We start from the raw sequence: 21,484 nt of genomic DNA, 5'->3' as shown, positions 1-21,484 counted from the left end.
TGTTAGCAAAAACAGTCGAGAATAAAGTCAACTCAACTTGGAAAAACATCTACCTACAGAACGAGTTGCCTCCTTATGTCCGGAAAAGCTTCATCGCCGCACACACCGATCTCCCAAGCTTCTATCAGGTTATAAAGACCACAAAACCGGTCCAGATATTAAAATACGACCCATTGTATCTACCATCAGTGAACCAACCCAGTGCATGTCATGGCTGCTCGCCAAAGCCCTTAAACCAATGCTGAAGGACATTCCAGCTCACCTAGAAAACAGCCTCGAGCTCATCAAGTGCATCCGAGCCAGCAATTTCACCACCAACAAAACGCTACCATATCCATGCAGCCTCGATGTGGTATCCTTATGCACCCCAATACCCATACAAGAGGCCATTACCAGCGCCACCGACAGACTTCACACCCCAATACTACACCTAGCCAAACAAGACATAACAGACCTCACAGTTACGCTTAACAACATGTACTTTTCCTTCAATGGTTAAGTTTTCCCCCAAAAAGGCGTACCTATGGGTTTTAACATGTCAGGCATTCTGGCAATCCTATTCATGGACAGACTGGAAACAACCGCTCTCTCTTCACAACTATCTATAAGCTCCTACAGAAGATACGTTGACGACATTTATCTCCAGACAACTGGTGAAGAAATGGCAGACCAATTACATCATACAATGAACAATCTGCACCCTAACTTAAAGTTTGAAATTGGGAAACCAGAAATAACACCCAATAGCCTCTCACTATCACTACTTGATCTCCAAATTACCATCTCGAAATGCAGCAAAAGTTCTTTCAAATTTTACAAAGGAAAGACAGCAAAGAAACCATTATTCGTCCACTACCAATCAACAATACCGGAAAAGTCAAAGATCAACTTCATTGGTAATGAGTGAAAACGTATCGAAGATAAATGGTTTACAAAAACGACAACCACAAAACACCAAAACATGTTTGACGACATCCTCGGTATCGTGAAAGCAATATAGACCAAACAAAGCACCCCCAGAGCCATCACAAAGACCCCCTATCTCTCATCACAGAATGGTCGTACCTGAAGATCCCATATATTTCCGAACGAGTCAACTACAGGATCACTAAAATTTTCCGAAAAGAGGGTATACCAGTACGTGTCACGCACAAGTCTTACACTCTGAGACGAGCTCTCTCTCACAACAACAAGGAACGAATATGCACGAGGGCCAACTGCCCCATCTCCAGCACCGAACTGTGCTTACTACGCAACGCTGTTTATCAAATCACTTGTAACAACTGCAACCAACACTACATCGGGAGCACTACACGCTTTATCCAAGATCGTGTAAGGAACACCTGAACAATGATAACTCCTCAGTCCAAAAACACATTTCAAAGTGCCAAAACAAAGTCCACAAAAGCGTCCAAGGCAAGCCCATTGTGCTAGAAAACGACCACGCAAATCTACGCCTGTGCGAAGCGTTTTATATACGAAACTACAAACCTGCTCTTAACTCTCCGGAGGAATGCAGTGAATTCGCGGACCATTTATTCTAATAACTATTTTAGCATATCTAGAGACTCTTTGTACTTTGGCACTCGCCCATTAGATCATATTATTGCTTTTTATTCATTTTTATCCATATTTATCCCTCATTCAGTTTACCTCATATATTTTACTCTCCACATTCTTTCGCTTTTCACACGTGTTTACTTTACATGTGTATATAAGCCTTACGGGGTAAACTTTTTCTTATCCCTTATGATGCAGTAGATCGGCGAAAGCTTGGAGATTTTAATATCAATTTTGCAATAGTTTTACAGTAGTGTAAGGCCTCAATCGAACTTTTGTCAGTTTAAAACACCTCTCTGATTTTTGGATTTCTTAGTTTTTTAACACCGTATCTCATTCCCATACCCTTTGATATGGATCATGTTCTGTCCGACAAGTAGATCTGTTTCTGCATGCAAGGGCTCTTTCGAAGACAAACTCTATCTGATTTCTGGATATGTCATTTTTTACGCCTCATATTTATTCCTCGTGCCCAATCGTCTGGTCAACAACAACTTTAAGGAAACCATGATAGGGCATGTCCAGAAATCGTTCACATACATGCCCCATTAACGCGACCTAAGTGGACAGTTGGCGGAAAAAAAAATTCCCGTTGTATGTGTAAGAAAAAGAGTGACATTCCCCCTATCTCTTTGTCCCTCGAAAATTCTACAAAGTTGCCTATTAATCATTTAAAATGTTCAATTACGTTCTTCCGCTTCCAAAAGTTACGACTAAGAATCAAATAATCGCACCTATTTAACTTTATTGAAGAACACCAACCATTTCTCCTTAAGAACCCTTTCCGCTGTTCTTCTGCTTGTCTTTCCGGGTCGACCCCGATTCCTTCTGTTTTCTGGTAGCCATGTGAGAGCGATTCGAACATGTAAAAGATGATCCATTCTAAGGATGAGACCTAGCAACTTCCAGCTCTTCTTTGCCCCCTGCTTGCTTACTGGTTCACTCTCCGCTTTTATTTCAGTCTCCTCGTTTGTTTTGCGCATTGACAAGTAGATCTTTAATATCCGATGTAGGCCCTTGTGCAAGAACACATTTAGCTTTTTCTCGTCTGCTCTAGTCACTCGCCACGTTTCACATCCATTGGTTTTGCTGTGAAACTGATAGTACTTCCAGATCCTGCTTAGCTTGTTATACGCAGCAAGGGCTTTTCCTAGTCTTGCTGGAATATGTTCTTCCGTGCCGCGTGACCTGCTGATGTATGAACCAAGAACACAAAACTCTCTACGTCTTTAACATCTTGTTCGTCAAATTGCACCTTCTCATTGCTGGCTACGTTCAATCTGAGGAGTTTTGTCTTCTCGGAGATGATCTTCAGCCCAGTGCTTTACTTTTGGTACTGAAACCCAACACGTTCTTCTGGATTTGAGCTTTAGTGCCAGATGCAAGTGAAATATTGTCAGCAAAATCTATGTTGTCTAACTTGGACAACAATTTTCATCTGATAACAGTATTAGCACAGTCCATCAAAAACAAGAACAGAAACCCCGACATGTTGCAGCCCTGCTTCAAACCGGACTTCACATCAAACCATCTTGTTAGACCTGTGTCATCGCGTACCGAACATTGGTTACCATCATACACTGCCTTGACCATTTCGACAAGTTTTAGTGGAATCCCCACTAAAACCCTCCATGATTATTCACAAGATTTCCCTGTGAACACTATCAAAGGCATTCTTATAGTCGACGAAACATTCACACAAGCTGGGATTTCATTTAAATGCTTGCTCCACAATGTTTTTAAGGACAAAGACCTGCTCTATCATGCTCTTTCCTTGCGTAACACTAGCTTGCTCCTTCCGTAACTTTGCATAAACATCTGATATTGTTCTAATCAACACCTTGCCTAACACTTTGCAACAACAGACATCAAAGTGATACCCCGACAGTTTCCACACTTAGCGATATCTCCTTTTCTGGTGTTTCTGACGATAACACCCTTCCCCAAATCTGCAGGAACAGACCCACAGAGCCATACCTCACAAAAAAATCGTGTAGTGTGTCGACTGCTGTTGCCATTTCAGCGTTGAGCAGCTCTTCTTTTATGCCGGCCACACCAGGTGCTTTCTCTGCGCTCATGCTGGGGATAGCACCCCTGATCTCTACCTTAGTTATTAGGTCTGAGGTTATTTCGTCTATCACCTCTATGTTCCTAGCCACATGCTCTGGGTTGGGTCTTTTCAGTACTTCTTCGACGTGTTCTTTCCACCTTTGTCGTACCTATACTTCGTTTGTCAACAACTTGCCGGCCTTGTTCCTTACCATGTCAATTCTCTTAGGTGGCTCGCTGCACAGCCTCCTTGTAGCCTCGTATACACCTTTCATTTGCACGCAATGGGCTATGTTGTTAGCCCATTCTCCCTTACCCTTTTGCGTACTATTCTTCAATTCTACGTATTTCGTGCTGTATTCCTCTTGCAACCTCGCGCTAAGTCTTGCCGACCTTGCACGAACTAACCTTTGCTTTAGCCATCTCCTTTCCTCTAATCTTTTCCAGCTCTCTTGGCGGATCCAGCTTTTGCTTTTCCTTGTTCTCTAACCTAGCACACCTCGAGCAATGTTACAATAGGTTTGTCTGATCTTTGTGCACTTTTTCTCTACTTATTTGTCGTGCGCTACTTCATCCTCATCTTCAGACCTAGCTGTTTCCGTGTTCTTTGTCCTCCACTGACAGACAGTTGAACCTGTTCTTTAACTCCAACTGAAATTGTTTCCTAATTTCAGGCGTGTTCAACTTGCTGGTCTCGTATCTTCTGACTTGTAACACTCTCCTGGCCGTTCTGTAAAACTCAAGCAGTGTTTTAGTGATCACCAACTTATTGTCACCTACGCAGTCCGCACCTCTATATGCTCTAACATATTGTGAACATTTTGTACAGATCATTTAAAATTGGCTGTAAAGGTAACTACATGATCGATCTGCTGCTGGTTAAGATATTAGCCATTCAGTGAAGACCGAATGTGTGGGAACATAGTCGATACAATGGCGAGATTGCTTAGTGCGCAGAAGGAGTTAAAGCGCTCCCAATTATCATTTCTCTCTCCTGCCACACCAAATTTACCTGGGGTCTCTTCCTCAGTAACGTGTTGATCACCCACTTTTCAACATCCCACGTTCATGCTAATTTTTGGTTCAGCCTGCGATTTTTTCAGAGTATGGATGAGTTCCTCTTCTTCTTTCATAGTCAATCCAGTTGATAAAGACATCATCAAGAGTCCGCCACGGCATTGTACTGAAACCATTGTAGTCTGTATTACACTAGATAAGACTCACGCGCAACTACCAATCTGGAGGGCCAGGGTTTCCTTTTCCTTCCCTCAGTAGTCAAAAGTTCCGGTAATTTCTTATTCTTATGTATGTTGTGACTAGACCTGTAAAGTAGCTTTTTATGAAGTTAAGAATCAGACCCTTTAATAAGTCTTATTAAGGCCCCGAATACTCTCCTTTCGCCACTACCGCTCAGCTGCTACCTGCGTTAGCGGAGACTACGATGAGGAGGACTTGCCGCATATGACTTCGCTGGCAAAGCCATGTCATATTACAAAAAAAATTCCCAGCATTTACGAGAAGAGCATTGATGACACTAGCTAACCTCACTGAAATCTAATGCCAGCACGTAGTTCGTAGATGTTATACTTCAAACCATGCACTCCAGACAGTTAGCGAGAGTTATCCTTTAGAAGCAGCAGAAACACTAAAGGTGTTTTCGGCAGCAAACGTGTATAGGCTGCAGGACTTCAAAGTTTTGAGCTTCAATTATGTTACATTGTTAAACTTTACCAATGGTTACTAGACTATTAGACTGTATTACTTTCGGAAATAACCTGGTGATCTATTGTGAAATATGTCTATAAAAAAACCACTTGAACGCTAAACAATTTCCATTGCCGTTAACACAGAAATGGAACAACAGAGATCGAAAATTTTAGAGCATCAGAAGCAACGCCTAAGCAATATCAGAAAAGAAGACTACACAGTTAAAGAAACACAAGCCGACGGTCGCCTTGTCAGAGCTGGTAATAACAACGAAAATTACGAAAAGGCTGTTACGAGAAATCAGCAACATCTTCACATAGCCAAGGAAGTCAGCAGCGAAAAGGGTAAACAAGATACCTGTGGCGTACCTGTCGAACATGATCGGAACCTTGCTAAAGAAGTAAATAACAGGGCAAGGGAAGGACAAGTCATCAATTATTACGAACAACATCTCAGCAATAATACAGAAGTAACTGACAGGGCAGGAAAAGGAGATGCCTGTGGCAGTCTCGGCAATGCTTACCAAGGACTCGGCGATTTTAAACAAGCCATAAAGTACCACGATCAACGTCTCAGCATTGCTAAAGAAGTGGGTGACAGGGCAGGAGAAGGACGTGCCTATGGCAATCTCGGCAATGCTTATCAAGGCCTCGGCGATTTTAAACAAGCCATAAAGTACCACGAGCAACGTCTCAGCATTGCTAAAGAAGTGGGTGACAGGACAGAAGAAGGACGTGCCTATGGCAATCTCGGCAATGCTTATCACAGTCTCGGCGATTTTAAACAAGCCATAAAGTACCACGAGCAACATCTCAGCATTGCTAAAGAAGTGGGTGACAGGGCAGGAGAAGGACGTGCCTATGGCAATCTCGGCAATGTTTATAAAGGACTCGGCGATTTTAAACAAGCCATAAAGTACCACGAGCAACATCTCAGCATTGCTACAGTAGTGGGTGACAGGGCAGGAGAAGGACGTGCCTATGGCAATCTCGGCAATGCTTATCAAGGACTCGGCGATTTTAAACAAGCCATAAAGTACCACGAGCAACATCTCAGCATTGCTAAAGAAGTGGGTGACAGGGCAGGAGAAGGACGTGCCTATGGCAATCTCGGCAATGCTTATCAAGGACTCGGCGATTTTAAACAAGCCATAAAGTACCACGAGCAAGATCTCAGCATTGCTAAAGAAGTGGGTGACAGGGCAGGAGAAGGAGGTGCCTATGGCAATCTCGGCAATGCTTATGAACGTCTCGGCGATTTTAAACAAGCCATAAAGTACCACGAGCAACATTTCAGCATTGCTAAAGAAGTGGGTGACAGGCCAGGAGAAGGAGGTGCCTATGGCAATCTCGGCAATGCTTATCGAGGACTCGGCGATTTTAAACAAGCCATAAAGTACCACGAGCAAGATCTCAGCATTGCTAAAGAAGTGGGTAACAGGGCAGGAGAAGGACGTGCCTATGGCAATCTCGGCAATGCTTATCAAGGACTCGGCGATTTTAAACAAGCCATAAAGTACCACGAGCAACATCTCAGCATTGCTGAAGAAGTGGGTGACAGGGCAGGAGAAGGAGGTGCCTATGGCAATCTCGGCAATGCTTATGAACGTCTCGGCGATTTTAAACAAGCCATAAAGTACCACGAGCAACATTTCAGCATTGCTAAAGAAGTGGGTGACAGGGCAGGAGAAGGACGTGCCTATTGCAATCTCGGCAATGCTTATCAAGGACTCGGCGATTTTAAACAAGCCATAAAGTACCACGAGCAAGATCTCAGCATTGCTAAAGAAGTGGGTGACAGGGCAGGAGAAGGACGTGCCTATGGCAATCTCGGCAATGCTTATGACAGTCTCGGCGATTTTAAACAAGCCATAAAGTACCACGAGCAAGATCTCAGCATTGCTAAAGAAGTGGGTGACAGGGCAGGAGAAGGAGGTGCCTATGGCAATCTCGGCAATGCTTATGACAGTCTCGGCGATTTTAAACAAGCCATAAAGTACCACGAGCAACGTCTCAGCATTGCTAAAGAAGTGGGTGACAGGGCAGGAGAAGGACGTGCCTATGGCAATCTCGGCACTGCTTATGACAGTCTCGGCGATGTTAAACAAGCCATAAAGTACCACGAGCAACATCTCAGCATTGCTAAAGAAGTGGGTGACAGGGCAGGAGAAGGAGGTGCCTATGGCAGTCTCGGCCATTGTTATTACTGTCTTTCGAAATTGGGAAATGCCATGGAGTTTTATGAGAAACATCTAAGCTTTGTCAAAGAAGTGGGAGACAGGAGCGGACAACGAGCTGCCTATTTACACCGGGCTGACATTTATCGGAGTCTCGGTGATTCAAAGAGAAGCATAGAATACTGTCTAGAGAGTCTGAAGATTGCGGAAGAGATAGGGGACAAGAGTGGCAAAGGAAAAGCCTATTGTCGTCTAGGAGAAGCCTATCTGCGACTGTGTGATTTTAAACTAGCCAAGAAATACCTCAAGCTACATCTCAACGTCGCTAAAGAAATCGGCGATATGTGTGGAGAGGGATGTGCATATCTTCATCTAGCTAAAAGTTGTGAATATTCAGGTTGTTTGTTGGAGGCTCTCGATTGTTATCAATGCAGCGTAAACGTTCTCAATGGCATAAGAATGCTTCTTGAGTTTGAAGATACCTGGAAAGTGAGCTTTCGTGATCCGTGTCAGGGAGCGTACACCAGTCTGGTCAGAGTTCTGTTGAAGCTTTCCATGACTGACGAGGCTTTAAGTGCTGCTGAACAGGGACGAGCTCAAGCGTTAATGGATCTCATGGCATCAAATTCTGGCCTTAAATTACCTCTGCCTTTTTCTCTTGAATTTAAAGAAATGATGTCAGACATAGCAAGCGATACATCTTCTCAAATAGTTTTCGCAGCACTTGAGGGTGAAAAGATCAACTTATGGGTACTCAGCAAAGGAAAAGATGCTCAGTTTAGACAGAGCAACGTACACAACGGAGATGCGTTTAGCTTTGTAATGAGCTTAACAAAAGCTGCTTTCAAAGAAAACAAGTGTGGTCGTTCTTTGGAACCGCAAAGAGGTGATGATCTACAGGTTACAAAAGCCTCTTGCCAAACAGAGCAGTCATGTTGCCAGAACAATACCTTGCAAGTTTTGTATCGTAGCATTTTCAGCCCCATCGCGAAGTTTCTAAAAGGTAATGAAATAATCATTGTCCCGGATGGTCCACTAGGCCTTGCTCCTTTTGCTGCGTTTGTGGATGAAGCTTCAAGATACCTCAGTGAATCTTTCAGGATCCGCATGATTCCGTCGCTGACAAGCTTGAAGCTGCTCGCTGATTGTCCTGATGACTACCACAGTAAGACTGGGGTACTTCTCGTGGGAGATCCATGTCTGGAGGAAATCACAAACATCTTTGGTCAACCCAAAATATCGCAGTTGCCATATGCCAAAAAAGAAGTAAAGATGATCGGCGAGATTCTTAACACCACTCCGCTCACGGGAAAGGAAGCAACTAAGGATGAGGTGCTGAAACGGATTGGTTCGGTTGCTTTGGTACACATTGCTGCACATGGAAAAGTGGGAAGTGGTGAAATTTTCTTAGCCCCTAACACACAACGGAGGTACTCGGATCCTGAGGAGAAGGACTATATCATGAAGATAGCAGACGTACACGCTGTTCAGCTACGAGCAAGGCTTGTTGTGCTTAGTTGCTGTCATAGTGGCGAAGGAGAGATCAAGGCTGAGGGAGTGGTTGGTATTGCTCGGTCTTTCCTGGGAGCTGGTGCTCGCTCCGTTCTGGTGTCTCTCTGGGCAATTGATGACGAGGCCACGATGGAGTTCATGAAGAGCTTCTATCAGCACTTGAGGAATGGAAACAGTGCCAATGTGTCCCTCAACCAGGCCATGAAATGTCTCCGGAAGTCATCAAAGTTTAATGAGGTGAGGTTCTGGGCTCCATTCGTACTCATTGGTGACGATGTCACACTAGATTTTGGAGGAAAAGAGCAGGAGCATTGTAGGTAAGATGTATTTTAGAGTCATTTCAAAATAATTATGTAGTTTTAATATGTAGTTTCCGTTCTTAGCAATTTTAGTTTACCGTTTAATTTTGTACTTTTTAAATTTTAAATTTTAGTGTTGACGGTATGCATAGGAGGGATGCACCTGAATTGTGGCGATCCTTAAATCAACACGACAATTGAGGTGAGTTATAATTACTTTTAAAGTAAAATATAAGCCATCAGAAAAGAGTTCTCTATTATTATTTAGTCATCTCCCAAGCATGCAAACATGTTTAGACCATGATTAGAAATACTCCATGGTGTTAATCCGAAAGCAAATTACAAAACATTCGAAATAAATAGTAATAAACAAGTAAAGAAACTTACAAACTATGCCGCACAGTCACAAGTTATTGTTGAAAACTTTTGTTTATATTTTTGGCAGAAGCTGAAGCTAATCAAGCTCAGGGAAGAAAACTCCACCCAGTTGGACCCATATCATATCCTACAGCAGTCCGTGTTTTCCTCGTGGTGCTTAAGCTTAAACATGATTTTTATAAGATACTAGCTGGTGTGAGGCATTGTTGTAGATTCAAAGCACGTCTTATAATCGTAACAAGTTGATGTAACTTTTCTCTTAAGATTGTTAATCTCAAGTATACTCTAAAACTTACAAAAAATTGGTCAGAGCAGCCTTTCTTAAATTAAGCCACTCACGATTCTCAGTGATCACAAAAGTTTACCTTCTGACATTTTTTCTAGATTAAATTTGCTTTTTGTCGGATTTAATGTTCGTTTTGATAGAGACTATGAGAAAGAAGCAAAAGAAGGAAGGTTGTTGGTGATTTGATTATTTACTTGTTCTAGTGTCAGTGAGCACACAGATAGCGAAACGTTATGTATTTAGACTTTTATATCCTGACATATATTGGGAATTATAGTTAACGTTATTCAAGTTTGACAAGATGTGCTTATCTGTTTAAACAGAAACCTACGTAAAACGTTTTCAAGAATGTTAAGATAGTAATGACACTTTTTTATGGTTTTTTACTTCAAAGAATACATTATTGTTGTTTTCTATACTTTGGTTTTATTGAGCAGAGAAAACAAAGAAAGTCTCAGTTTACATCGTCATAAAGTTGACAGTAGTGCATTGCCTTTGAGTAATATTTGCTAATTAAAAGCTATATAGATTAAAGTTACAACAATTGTTAATACAGGTAGCAGCCATAAGGTATATTTAAAAGAATTTCCAGACTAAGATTTGATCTTTTACCTGATCAGCAAAAAAGACTTTAGGAAAGCGAATGAGATTTTATCATTCATTTGTAACTATAACGTATAAAGCTATTTCCATTTTTTAGGTAGTAGTGGCGTTTGCTTAGTCCGGGCCGTTGTCTGGTTGGACTCGTATAGCTGCCAAGGACTGACATGTCGCAATTTTAAATTTTGCTTTAATTTCAATTTGCCGCGCCAAAATCCCGTCAACCCTCTTTATTAGTTGTATTTTGCTGCTAAATTTTATTCTTCGCTTGGTGACAGACCTCTTGTTTTTGGTTTTTACTTTTGAAAATGAAACTAAGATAAGTTAAATCACTTTTTCTGAGTTTACCGACCAGATTTTCGAAGGATGGGCATGCCTGGATGAAAACGTAAAAAACTTTACCAGATAAACCGAAGTTGGCAATTTCCCGGGCAATTTTGCATTTGCTCGTTACAGATATGGTAACTTTGCTGCATTATATTTTGTTTTCAAAATAATTATCATTATATTATTCAGTCAAGTTTAGGCAGATAGTTTGAAGTGCTCAACGTCTTGCATTTCAACGTGCTGTCACAAGTGACCTCGACTTACTTGTTGTGGAGATGATCGCCTCATTTTTATCCATTGTGCAACGAAGAATTGAAGAACTGTTTTCGTACATTGACATGACCGAGGAGCAAAGTAAACCAGTCACATTCAATCATATCTTGCAAAGAAGACAGTACAGCCATGAAGAGAATCTCACGATCCGGCCATGGAGTACATGCAGACCTAACAGAAGAGTTCCTGTTGTCTCCAAGTATTTCTGAATGGTACATACACAGCAGAGGACCTTAATGGACACAGAACTGTTCTACCGAAGGACTTAACAATGTTTACCATCTGCATGGAAGGAACTGAAGGAAGGAATTGAAATTTGAACACTCGGCAGCTGAGATGAATTGAGGACTTGTTTGAGTGACTGTTCATTTGTTGTGTACAGTTAAGAGGATTCAATTTGCAAACACATTTTATAAACACTTTTTCGCTTTAATTTTAATCCTATTGTTGGATCTATATTCTCCCACCAATAGTATAGCTTAACCTCAGAAATAGTATAGTATACCGTAGTAATAGTATAGCTCTATTGAAATAGGAGTGGAGAGCTTTGGAGAGCCTCACCCGTTTTTAACGCTGGTAATTTTAAAAGCATTGAAGAAATTAAGTTGAGAAGTTTCATTCAATTTATCTGGAGAACCAGTTTCGCATGTCACGTGATTGGTCAAGACACTTGATTTTTTAATGGCAGCCTTTTCTGACGGGCATGGTTTTCAAAATTTTGAATTTTTCAGGGTTGGAGCAAAAATTACTCTGGAGTAAACTTTTACATTTTTGGATTACTTTAGCCTTCTTCATCGGTTTAGAGTATATTTGAGCCCTTTTGGTGATCTCGTAACGTTTGAAAACTCGTGAAATTCAAGATGGTGGATACAAGAGGGCTACTTTTTAGAAGTAATGACAACACTCCTACGTGATATGAAATCGTCATTCCAAATTATGAACCTCAAAGGAAATATTTTTCATTTTTATTTCATTATCAGAGCTTTCATTCTCTAATAAGAGTTACAAGGCTAGGGCCTTAAAAAGCTCTCTTCTACCTCCGTCCCTAAGGACCAAAAAAGGGCCAATTTAAGTCAGGGTAACGTGGATATGTCTGCGGGAACTCGTCACCGAATTGATCGGAGAAGCAAATTAGGGCACGGTAATCCTTTGCAATAGTTGTGGACGAAATTGTACCTAATCTCCAACCAGTTAAATTCTTAAATGACCAGACATTCTTTCAAATTAAGAAAAGTTCCTATTCTACAGTCGAACCTCTCCAAAGCAGCCTGCCTATTTTATTAGGAACGTCAGCAAACATTGAAAAACGTCGGTTTAATAACGCAGACATGTCCTTACGCTGAAAACACCTTAATGATATTATGCTGCAAAGAATTAGTAAAAAAGAGCACACTGCTGTGCATGGACTATTTAGATAAGGCGTAACTGTAACTAAATTAAAATCTTGGCAGAAGAATATTGTTACATTAAAAGCTTGTGGCCGTTTAAAGGTACTCCTCTCTGAAGGAAGCGCGTGAGGTTTATGTCTATTACACTTGCCGCGGTGGGAGAAGCATAGAAATGTTTAAGGGCTGGACATAAGCTTTACCTTATGCATAGCAATGATGTATTCATTGGCCACAGCTATCGGACTTTGTAATCTCACTAATGTTTGTCGATCAATCTGTGAGCGAGTATTTGCCCATAGTGTACCCAAGGATAAAGGATAAAGAATATGACTATTATTCCCCATGAAGACCTTATTCGCAAGGTTATCTCTCTTAAGTTATTTTTAGACATGGTACCCAGTTCTTTCGTGGGTAATGCTGCCACTCGCGTAGCGTAGATGTTTTCGAGGGGGATAAAAACGCTCGCAACGCCGCTTAAGGATGGGTTTTACCAGTGCCACAGTCGGAATCGGAGTCGGAGTCGGAGTCGGAGTCGGAGTCGTAGTCGGAAGAGCGCTTATGATCTAGTGAAAATTGGAGTCTGAAGCTCGACGGAATAGAAGTCGGAAGAATTAGAACGTTTCCATTTCTTCTGATTCAGTTTACGACTCCGTCGCTCATGATCCTGTGAAAACTGAATTGTGGGAATCGGAAGCAGAAGTGCAAGAACCAACCAATTACAAGGCCCAAAATCGAGCATTGTGATTGGTTTATTCTTCCACTTTTGCTTCCTAGTCCGACAATCTAGTTTTGACTGGATCATAAGCGACCGACTCATAAGCAGAATCGGTTTTCTCCTTCCAGCTCCGTCAGTTTGATTTTCACTAGATTGTAACGCTCTACACTTCCGATTACGCCTCTGACTACGACTCCATCATCAATGAAAATCAGCCTTTAGGCCGTCCACGTGGGTGCAATCTTCGTCACGGTACTGGATATTTCTAAAACCCTCCTAGGTTTTCTAAAAGCGAGAGTGCTCTAATTAACTTGATGGGGATTAACGTGGGAATAAGGCCTTTGACAGGGCCTAGTCCTGTTTATTTTCATTCTCCATTGCCTTCAGACATCCTGATGAAAGCGACACTGATTTCAACAAGATGGGTCTTCAAAGTAGTGACTCTAATTGTAATACTTTCGCAACAGACAAGCGCACGGCTGCAATGCAAAACCGGCAAAAATAATTACTTGAGCTTCGAAAAGTAATTGGTTTTGCGTTACAGCGCTAAGCGATTGGCCAATCTCTGACTGCTTTTTCAGCCGATTGAAGTAAAACTGAACCAAGCGTCACTCGTTCGCACTCGTTTTCCCGCGCTTTGCATCAGCTACATGTATTTCCGTAGAGTTCTGATTGGTTCATTGGATATTGTCTGTGGTTTTGATTGGCCAGAGTGATTGCTTTGTTATTGGTTTAACGACACTCGAGAGACTATTTTCGTATACTCGGTATTGGACTGGAACTAACTTGCAACTGAGGATGATGTGGGGAGTCTTTTCAAACGCAAATTAATAGCATTTATCACTTTTTTAATACCGGGGATAAGGATATGGTCTTAAAAAAACCGCTCTATTAAATAGTCTTTACTAATGGATGAAACTTTTTTTGCATATGGTCCAATATAGCTTTTTACTCTCGACGTAACCCTATGTTGCCATGGCAACCATGTTTTGAGACTTTTCCACCAAAATTGTAATTGAGCGTCGGTTGAAGTGCACCTTTATTAATTAACTTTTTAATATTCAAGGCCTTATACTGGTGACATATAAAGTCATTTTATTGCATTTATATCAGGTACAGATTGAAATCACCTTTTTCTTACATTTTTTCGCCTAAGAATCTTTTGTAACAGTGACTATTATGAACCTGATCCCGACCCTCTCTCCTACATCACCCTTGTAAACCTCGAGAGTGAGCCCCTTGCTGAGAACGAGTCTTTTGTTGTAGGCAGCGAACCTCACGAAGCCTGCGTCATGCGCAGTGTAGCACGATCCCCAGAGTTCATCCAGCTTGAGAGTGAAGACAAACTGACCGGGGTAGAAAGAGTCGCTGGTTTATGGACCAACTGGATCATGTCTCATAGACGTTCAACTGACGCAGGACACGCCTTCCATTCCGTAGCAGGGGGAATGATCGGCGTAATTTCCCTTATCGCATGTTGCAAAGCCGATAAATCTGGTACTGTCTGACATACCATATTTGATATCGCTGTCAGTGCCTTGCCCAATTCTGACGTCATGTGCGACTGTGACCTCATCAAGTCAGCTGTAAGGTATCTGTTAAGGTACCTGCGGGTGTCAATGGACCCTTGAGCAGTGCAGCCAGTGCTAATGAGCCCGCGTTGAAAGTGATTTCAGCAGCGGATGCTGTGTCTTCGAGAGAGATGCAAGACCCGTGCGTTTCAAGCCATAAGGGCGTCATGTGGAAGACTTTGATATTTCCCTAACAAGAGGAAAAACAAATCTTAATACTTCATTAAAATTCAGAGCTTAAAATGCGTCGACCACAAAAATAGATAATAAACTGTGTATTTTGTTCCAACAGGGCGCGGTAACGAGTGATTGGTTTGAAACAATCAATCAGCTTGCAATCTGATTGGTTCTTGGCGCGGTCCGGATTTTCCTATCTCTGACCACGGTCACGGAAGGGAACGCGAACGATGTGTCTTTGGAAAATGTCAACAATTATAAATGTGGTTTGAGAAAGTTTATACAAAAGCAAACAATTGTCAAATACTTGTGAAATGTTCGTGGCTAGTCTGACGCGGCGTTTCGTCTCGCCCAAGAGACTCTTCAGAGACCTTTAGAATTCAAAGGCAAACTCGTTGAGCATCACGCCCAAAGTCCCGTTCGCAAATTCTTGATGTTGATAGTCTGGCCCTCTATCGTATGGTTGGGAATCCTTCTGCGATAGCGGACCAGACTGTCAACATCAAGAATTTGCGAACGGGACTTTGGGCGTGATGCTCAACGAGTTTGCCTTTGAATTCTAAAGGTCTCTGAAGAGTCTCTTGGCCGAGACGAAACGCCGCGTCAGACTAGCCACGAACATTTCACAAGGGTTTGAGAAAGATGGGGGAAAAATTAAATTCAATTTTGAACCATTTACCGGCTATGGTAGGTCCGTGTTAGTAAAAAACTGTGACCTCGGGATTGAAAATACCCAAAGCCTCGGTCACAGTTTTTTACTATACGGACCTCCCAATTGGCAAATAACTTATATATATCCTGACCTCTCCATTGCAGCTCTTTGCTTGACAAAGTGGCATACAGATAGACTGACCAGGCGTATCATCCGCCTGCAAAATCACAAGTACATGTAACTGTATTTAGCTGGAAGCACCTTTAGTATAGAGAGCCTCTCTTTCCAGAACTTGAATTAGTTGCCTTCTCATTTGTAAATCTGTTAAACGAGGACTGGCCCACGGCCTCGTAGCATCCACCTTTGGCTTATTCCTGTTTAAACGTTTTTCCTCTAAAAATAATTTTCATTCTAATTGGACAACAAAAAAGAAATCGAGCAGAGGGCCAACTGGTTCCTAACCCTGTGTAAAATACTGCAGCGCCGGAACGCAGGTTTAATGCAACTGAAGGCTATTCAATTGCAAAAAAAAACAAAAAAAACCTTAAAATTATCAGAATTGCATGGATTATTGATCATGCCTTCAGTACAAAAGGAAAATGGCACTGAACGATCATTGAAGGGCTCATCCCACGTCAAACTCGATTTCATGTGTTGTCAGGCCTGTAACATCGTTTAATTAAGTCCAACAAGGATTTCAGTGCCTCGGTGAGTCTTGAATTTTAAACCTTACCTTACTGAGGCACCTCCATGGATTTATTTATTCTGCTGAATTTAGTCAATATTCAAAGCTTCTAAGATTCCATTGCAAAAAGGTCATGGAAATATGGGACATCGTACTTGTCAATTTTTTCAAAGGCATTTTAGCCAGGTCTCATTCAGTTTTGCGACTGTCACATTTAAAGTGATGATGATTAAACAGGAAAAAAAGTGCGTGATAACATACGTTCCAAGGCGTAACAGTAAATTAACAACTGAAACATCGAATGAACAATATTTAATATGGAACGTAAACATCAACGGCTTCTATTTTCATTTTCGCTCGCTGCAAATAGTTTTCGAGAAAAATATCAAATTATTCAATAGTATCAGTATATTCTTTCAATTACTTCAAGTTTAGTAATTTTTTGGACGGTAGCCGTTTGAGTAGACCCGGAGAGTATCACCTTCCCACAAGATCTTCAAAGAATCAGTCTTTGGGATGGATAAAGATGATACTATATGGCGAAAAATTGCAGTAACGTAATTCAAAGCATGGTATTTGCTACGTTTGTTGTTTTTTGTTTGGTGTGTGTGTGTGTGTTTCACAGAACCAAGTTTTTTGCATTGCTCTTCTTTAATTGTAAAGTATCGTAAACCCTTGAATTAGCGCCCCCTTCGAGTAAGCGCCTCCTTCGAATAAGCGCACTTCCTATCGGCCAAAATTAAAATAAGAGCCCCCCTTGAATAAGCGCACACCCCCTCCCCCCTCACCATTGTTCATTTTTTGGACGAGTACTGAACCAACAAAGGATGTATAGTTTTCGTCGTGCAGTATTAGGTTTGTACATTGTTTCAGTTTGAGAACACGTCAAGTGAACACGTTGAACACGTTAAGTACTAACGGTGCCGCGATTTTAACTGAAGGATCAGATTTTTATGTTGATAAACAGCTTATGTTGTTGTAACGCGCAGATGATGTATCAAAAAAAATTGATCATGTCAGGCCACGATTTGGAAAAAAAAAATTAAATAAGCGTCCCCCTTCCCCTCACCTCGGTTAAGCGCTCCTCCTGAATAAGCGCCCCATCTTCTCCTAAATTTGAAATAAGCGTCCCGGGCGCTAATTGAGGATTTACGGTACATATCTATTTTGATTTGATCAATCAATCGATTTGGTTCGATCCTTTAACAGTGATGACAGCGTAATAGGAAAATTCGAAAACATTTACCCTCGAGGTCGCAACCTTAAATGGCTAATGACGTATCCGGCCATAACCACTACAAAAAGAGTTGTCAAAAGCGGGAAACGAGCAACCTTCATGACCTCGCATTTTGATCACTAAAAGCTTTAGTAGAGATCCTACAACAAAAACAAAACAAACATAACTATTTATAAAAACTTACAATGGTAGTGTTAAAATAAGCTGCATGGAAATACTCACTACAGATCTTGCATTTCTTTTGACATCGTAAAATTATTTTTATTAGTGATGGTGCTCGAGATTGCCAGCTATAGATGTCAATAAAGACGAGACCACAGCCTACACCTGTACATGTAATTTTATATAAGTCAAATTATTCTCGCATTTTGATTGGTTCTCAATTATTATCTATTGGAGGTCAGACGTATAGATCACGTTATTAACATTTTTTGTTTCTTTATTATATAAAACAAGCAGATTCCATGTTGCCATGCGTCTGTTCAGTAATAGATCACAGAAGATCGACGTCACAATTTGGCAAGAACATCAGTGACACACTCGGCTATCGCCTCGTATGCCACTTTTTTGTTTGTTTCATCATCTCATGTGCCTTTCAGAAGATCAAGAACAGCCCATTATGAAGAGGGATAACCTTTTGATTCGATCACCACTGGGAGAAAGGCTTGCAACCTCGCGACTAAAGTTCTGCATGTTGCAGCTCTCGTGAGGTCTCACATGAATGGCCTGAACCCTTTGAGATAGCAATAGAACAAAGAACAGAAACAATGCCCCCTAGCCCCAAGACCACAACAGCTGCTGCAATGACGACAAATAGAATTACAAGCTTACGAGAACTGCTACACTACCTAAAGTTCAATAGGGACTTGGTGAGGCTTGCGTGACCGGGTAAAATTTTTCCTACCCATAACGTAATCCTTACAAGCCTATTACCCCAAGTTCAGTCATGGCTTTGAGTATGTTTGTTGAATGGTTATATATTGTGTTATAACCAGTCATAAGAGAGACCTTCAGACCTCAGAGATCGGGCTCGGATCAAATTTGGTTACCATTTTGTTTTAAAATACCAATTCAAATCACAGAAATTGGAAGTTAGGCCAGATCACAAGTTTATGTTTGCAACTGCAAGGTAAGCTAGCGTTCTCGGATTTTAATCGCACCGCAACCAGCAAACGTGAACACTGATTGTTTGTTACAAGACAGATTTGATCAATTTTCGTTTTATCTTCCGGTAAATAGCATATGTATGTGTGAAGAAAATTCGGCATGCCTGATAATACAATATGTAACAATTAGATTATGGGCTCTTGATTTCTATCGCGTGATAGTCGACGAAGGCGCAGCCCGAGCCAACTATCACACATAGAAATCGACATGGAATTATCTAATTGTTTTAGTATAAATCTACTAGTCGTTCAAAATGGTATCTAAATCCTCTTCACAGACATTTCGAAAGCGCAAAGAAGCGGTGGCCAGTTTGAATTGTTATCAAGCGCACACTGCAAAGCTACTCATATATCTACTAAACAATTAGATTATGAGCTCTAGATTTCTATCGCCCGATAGTTGACGAGGGCTTCACGCGATAGAAATCTCCAGCTCACAACCTAATAGACCAGCAGATTTATACTAAAACAATTAGATTATTCGCTCTCGATTTCTATGCGTGATAGATATCACGCGATAGAAATCTCGAGCTCATAGTCTAATCTAGTCGTTCAAAACTTTATCTAAATCCTCTTCACAGAACTTTCGAAAGCGCAAAGGAGCGGTAGCCAGTTTGTTAACAAGCGCACACTGCTAGACTACTCATATATCTACTAAACAATTAGATTATGAGCACTAGACTTCTATCTCGAGCTCATAATCTAATTGTTTAATAGGTAGCGAGTAGCGTAGGCAATCAGAGAAAAGTATTCGTGATAGAACGCTAGGAGATTTATACTAAAATACAACATATAGTTAGTACGCAATGCAAACATTTAGATCTTCGCAATATTAACAGAGGTAAGGCCGTAAATAAAGCACAGCGAAACGTTAAGGGAGATATGGATGAAACTGAACGCATACTGCAATTTTTAGCTGATTGTATGCAAACCGAGAGCAGACACATTCCTTGCGCTGTGGTGTTTAGTGTTAGGTTGCACAGTCTCTTTCGGCAAAAGGGATTGGAATCGTTTGCCAAAATGAATGGAGACTCTTGTTCAACTAAAGACAACTTTAAATTATGGGATGTAGTTCTCGATACAAAGGAATACGTAAAGCAATTACTTAGAATTTCCGTAATATGAAAAGAAGGAGGGTGTATCTTGAAATTAGTTCCGTGACCCATGAAAACCAATCTGTTTCCTGTGGTCTGAAGATCGGGTGATTGGGTACGACACAATAAACATTCCAGGCCTATTTTAGGTGTTAACTCTTTTGGTATATTTCAGTAAATGACCAAAAACTGAACAAGAAAGGGGAAGAATTAGCAATTGGCACGATCTGATGGAAATCCTTGAGTGAAACGTTCTTATATGACACTCTGTGGTGTTTATTTATAAATCCTGCGCGTTATGACAGGTTAGACTACGAACGAAACTTTAAATTTGACACTGAAATAAACAGCAGAATATTCCGGAATATCTTTGCGATTCTATTGCTATTGGCCAGTACCCTGAAAGTTGCGTCTGGCCGATAAGTTGGTCATTTCACATTGAAAAGAGAGAGATATTCGGAAAATTGTAGTTAGAGCGCTGATACTATCAGGCTGCTAGAAAGCTGTCAGAGGGAATTGCGTGAGTGACATTATGGTCATTTTAAGTAAATCTTGCATGCCAAGACAAATGCTTGTTTATTTGTTTGTTTGTTTGTTTTTGTGCCACTCAGCTTCGTTTCAAACGCTTCAGTAACAGGGAAATGACAAATGTTAACGCTAAATGGAAAGCAGAGTATTCGAAAAATTTTTTAGTGGGTTAATTATTTCAAACAGCTCTTGGCGAGTAGCCGAGGATTCCGTAATTGGGACCAGGACAAAATGTGATAATAGGTTTTTGGCCTGGGAAAGCACTTCTGTAAAAACCTGGGAAACTCTCTTGCTGCGGGGATCAGTACCGGATCTGTTACAGGGAATTACCTTGAGAGACGTCAACAGCACTCAGAACTTAGGTCCAACGATATCGTTTTAATCCAAGAACACAACCAGAATGCAACCGGAACATAACCGGAATGCAGCCAGAATGTAACCAAGGAATATTTTACAAGGCACGACTATTTAAGCCGAAAGCACAATTCTAAAGGATTGCGCAAAGCTATCAAAAATTCTTAACTAAACATTACCTAATACATTTCAGAAAGCTCGATTGACTATGACGGAATTCAACGTTTACAAGACCAATAACCTTCAAAACAACACAGGTAGACAACAGTTTAACAAAAGACTATCGCAGGTAGCAATTACAGTTCAACGCTTATTACAGTTATGATCCTACAACAAACTAGCAGGTGTCTGTTAGGGTCAATGAACTGGAACAGTAACCTGTAACTTAGAAATGCAAAACGAACCAAAACAAATATATCTATGTTGGATTTCTATATTTTCTGACAGCGAAAGCGAATATGCAAAATGTACTTAATTATCTAATTTTCTCTCCACACAAAAAAACACTGTAAAACCTGAACCGTGCTCCATCTCAGGGCGTGCCTTTAAAAGGTAGACCGCTGAATAAAATGGCCAAAGTCTCAATCTGAAGTAAAATATTCACACATGAACTACCGACAAATCTACGCAGTGTTTCATCTTACGCGTCGGAGTTCCTGCATGGGCATGTCACGAGCTATCAAAGTCGTCATAATTCAGCTGGGACCATTGTCTAGATCATGGCCACGAAAGAGGAACAAACTAACATTT

General features: G+C 41.1%; 2 protein-coding genes across 2 annotated transcripts in view; one reads left to right on the top strand and one right to left on the bottom strand.

Moving 5' to 3' along the window:
* LOC145494020 (signal transducing adapter molecule 2-like) overlaps positions 1 to 21,484 on the bottom strand; it is a 112,269-nt gene that overhangs the window by 12,745 nt on the left and 78,040 nt on the right. The gene's annotated exons all lie outside the window — the stretch shown is intronic.
* LOC145495740 (uncharacterized) lies at positions 5,462 to 10,096 on the top strand. Its single transcript, XM_081475334.1, has 3 exons — positions 5,462 to 9,321; positions 9,438 to 9,505; positions 9,749 to 10,096. The coding sequence occupies exons 1-2, from the start codon at positions 5,462 to 5,464 to the stop codon at positions 9,502 to 9,504; spliced, it is 3,927 nt and encodes a 1,308-aa protein (XP_081331460.1). The 3' UTR covers position 9,505; positions 9,749 to 10,096.

Source organism: Orbicella franksi, chromosome 8, assembly GCF_964199315.1.
Source record: "Orbicella franksi chromosome 8, jaOrbFran1.1, whole genome shotgun sequence".
NCBI classification, from domain to species: domain Eukaryota; kingdom Metazoa; phylum Cnidaria; class Anthozoa; order Scleractinia; family Merulinidae; genus Orbicella; species Orbicella franksi.
The sequence above is the reverse complement of the archived record's forward strand: the minus strand, read 5'-3'. Positions and strand labels throughout refer to the sequence as shown.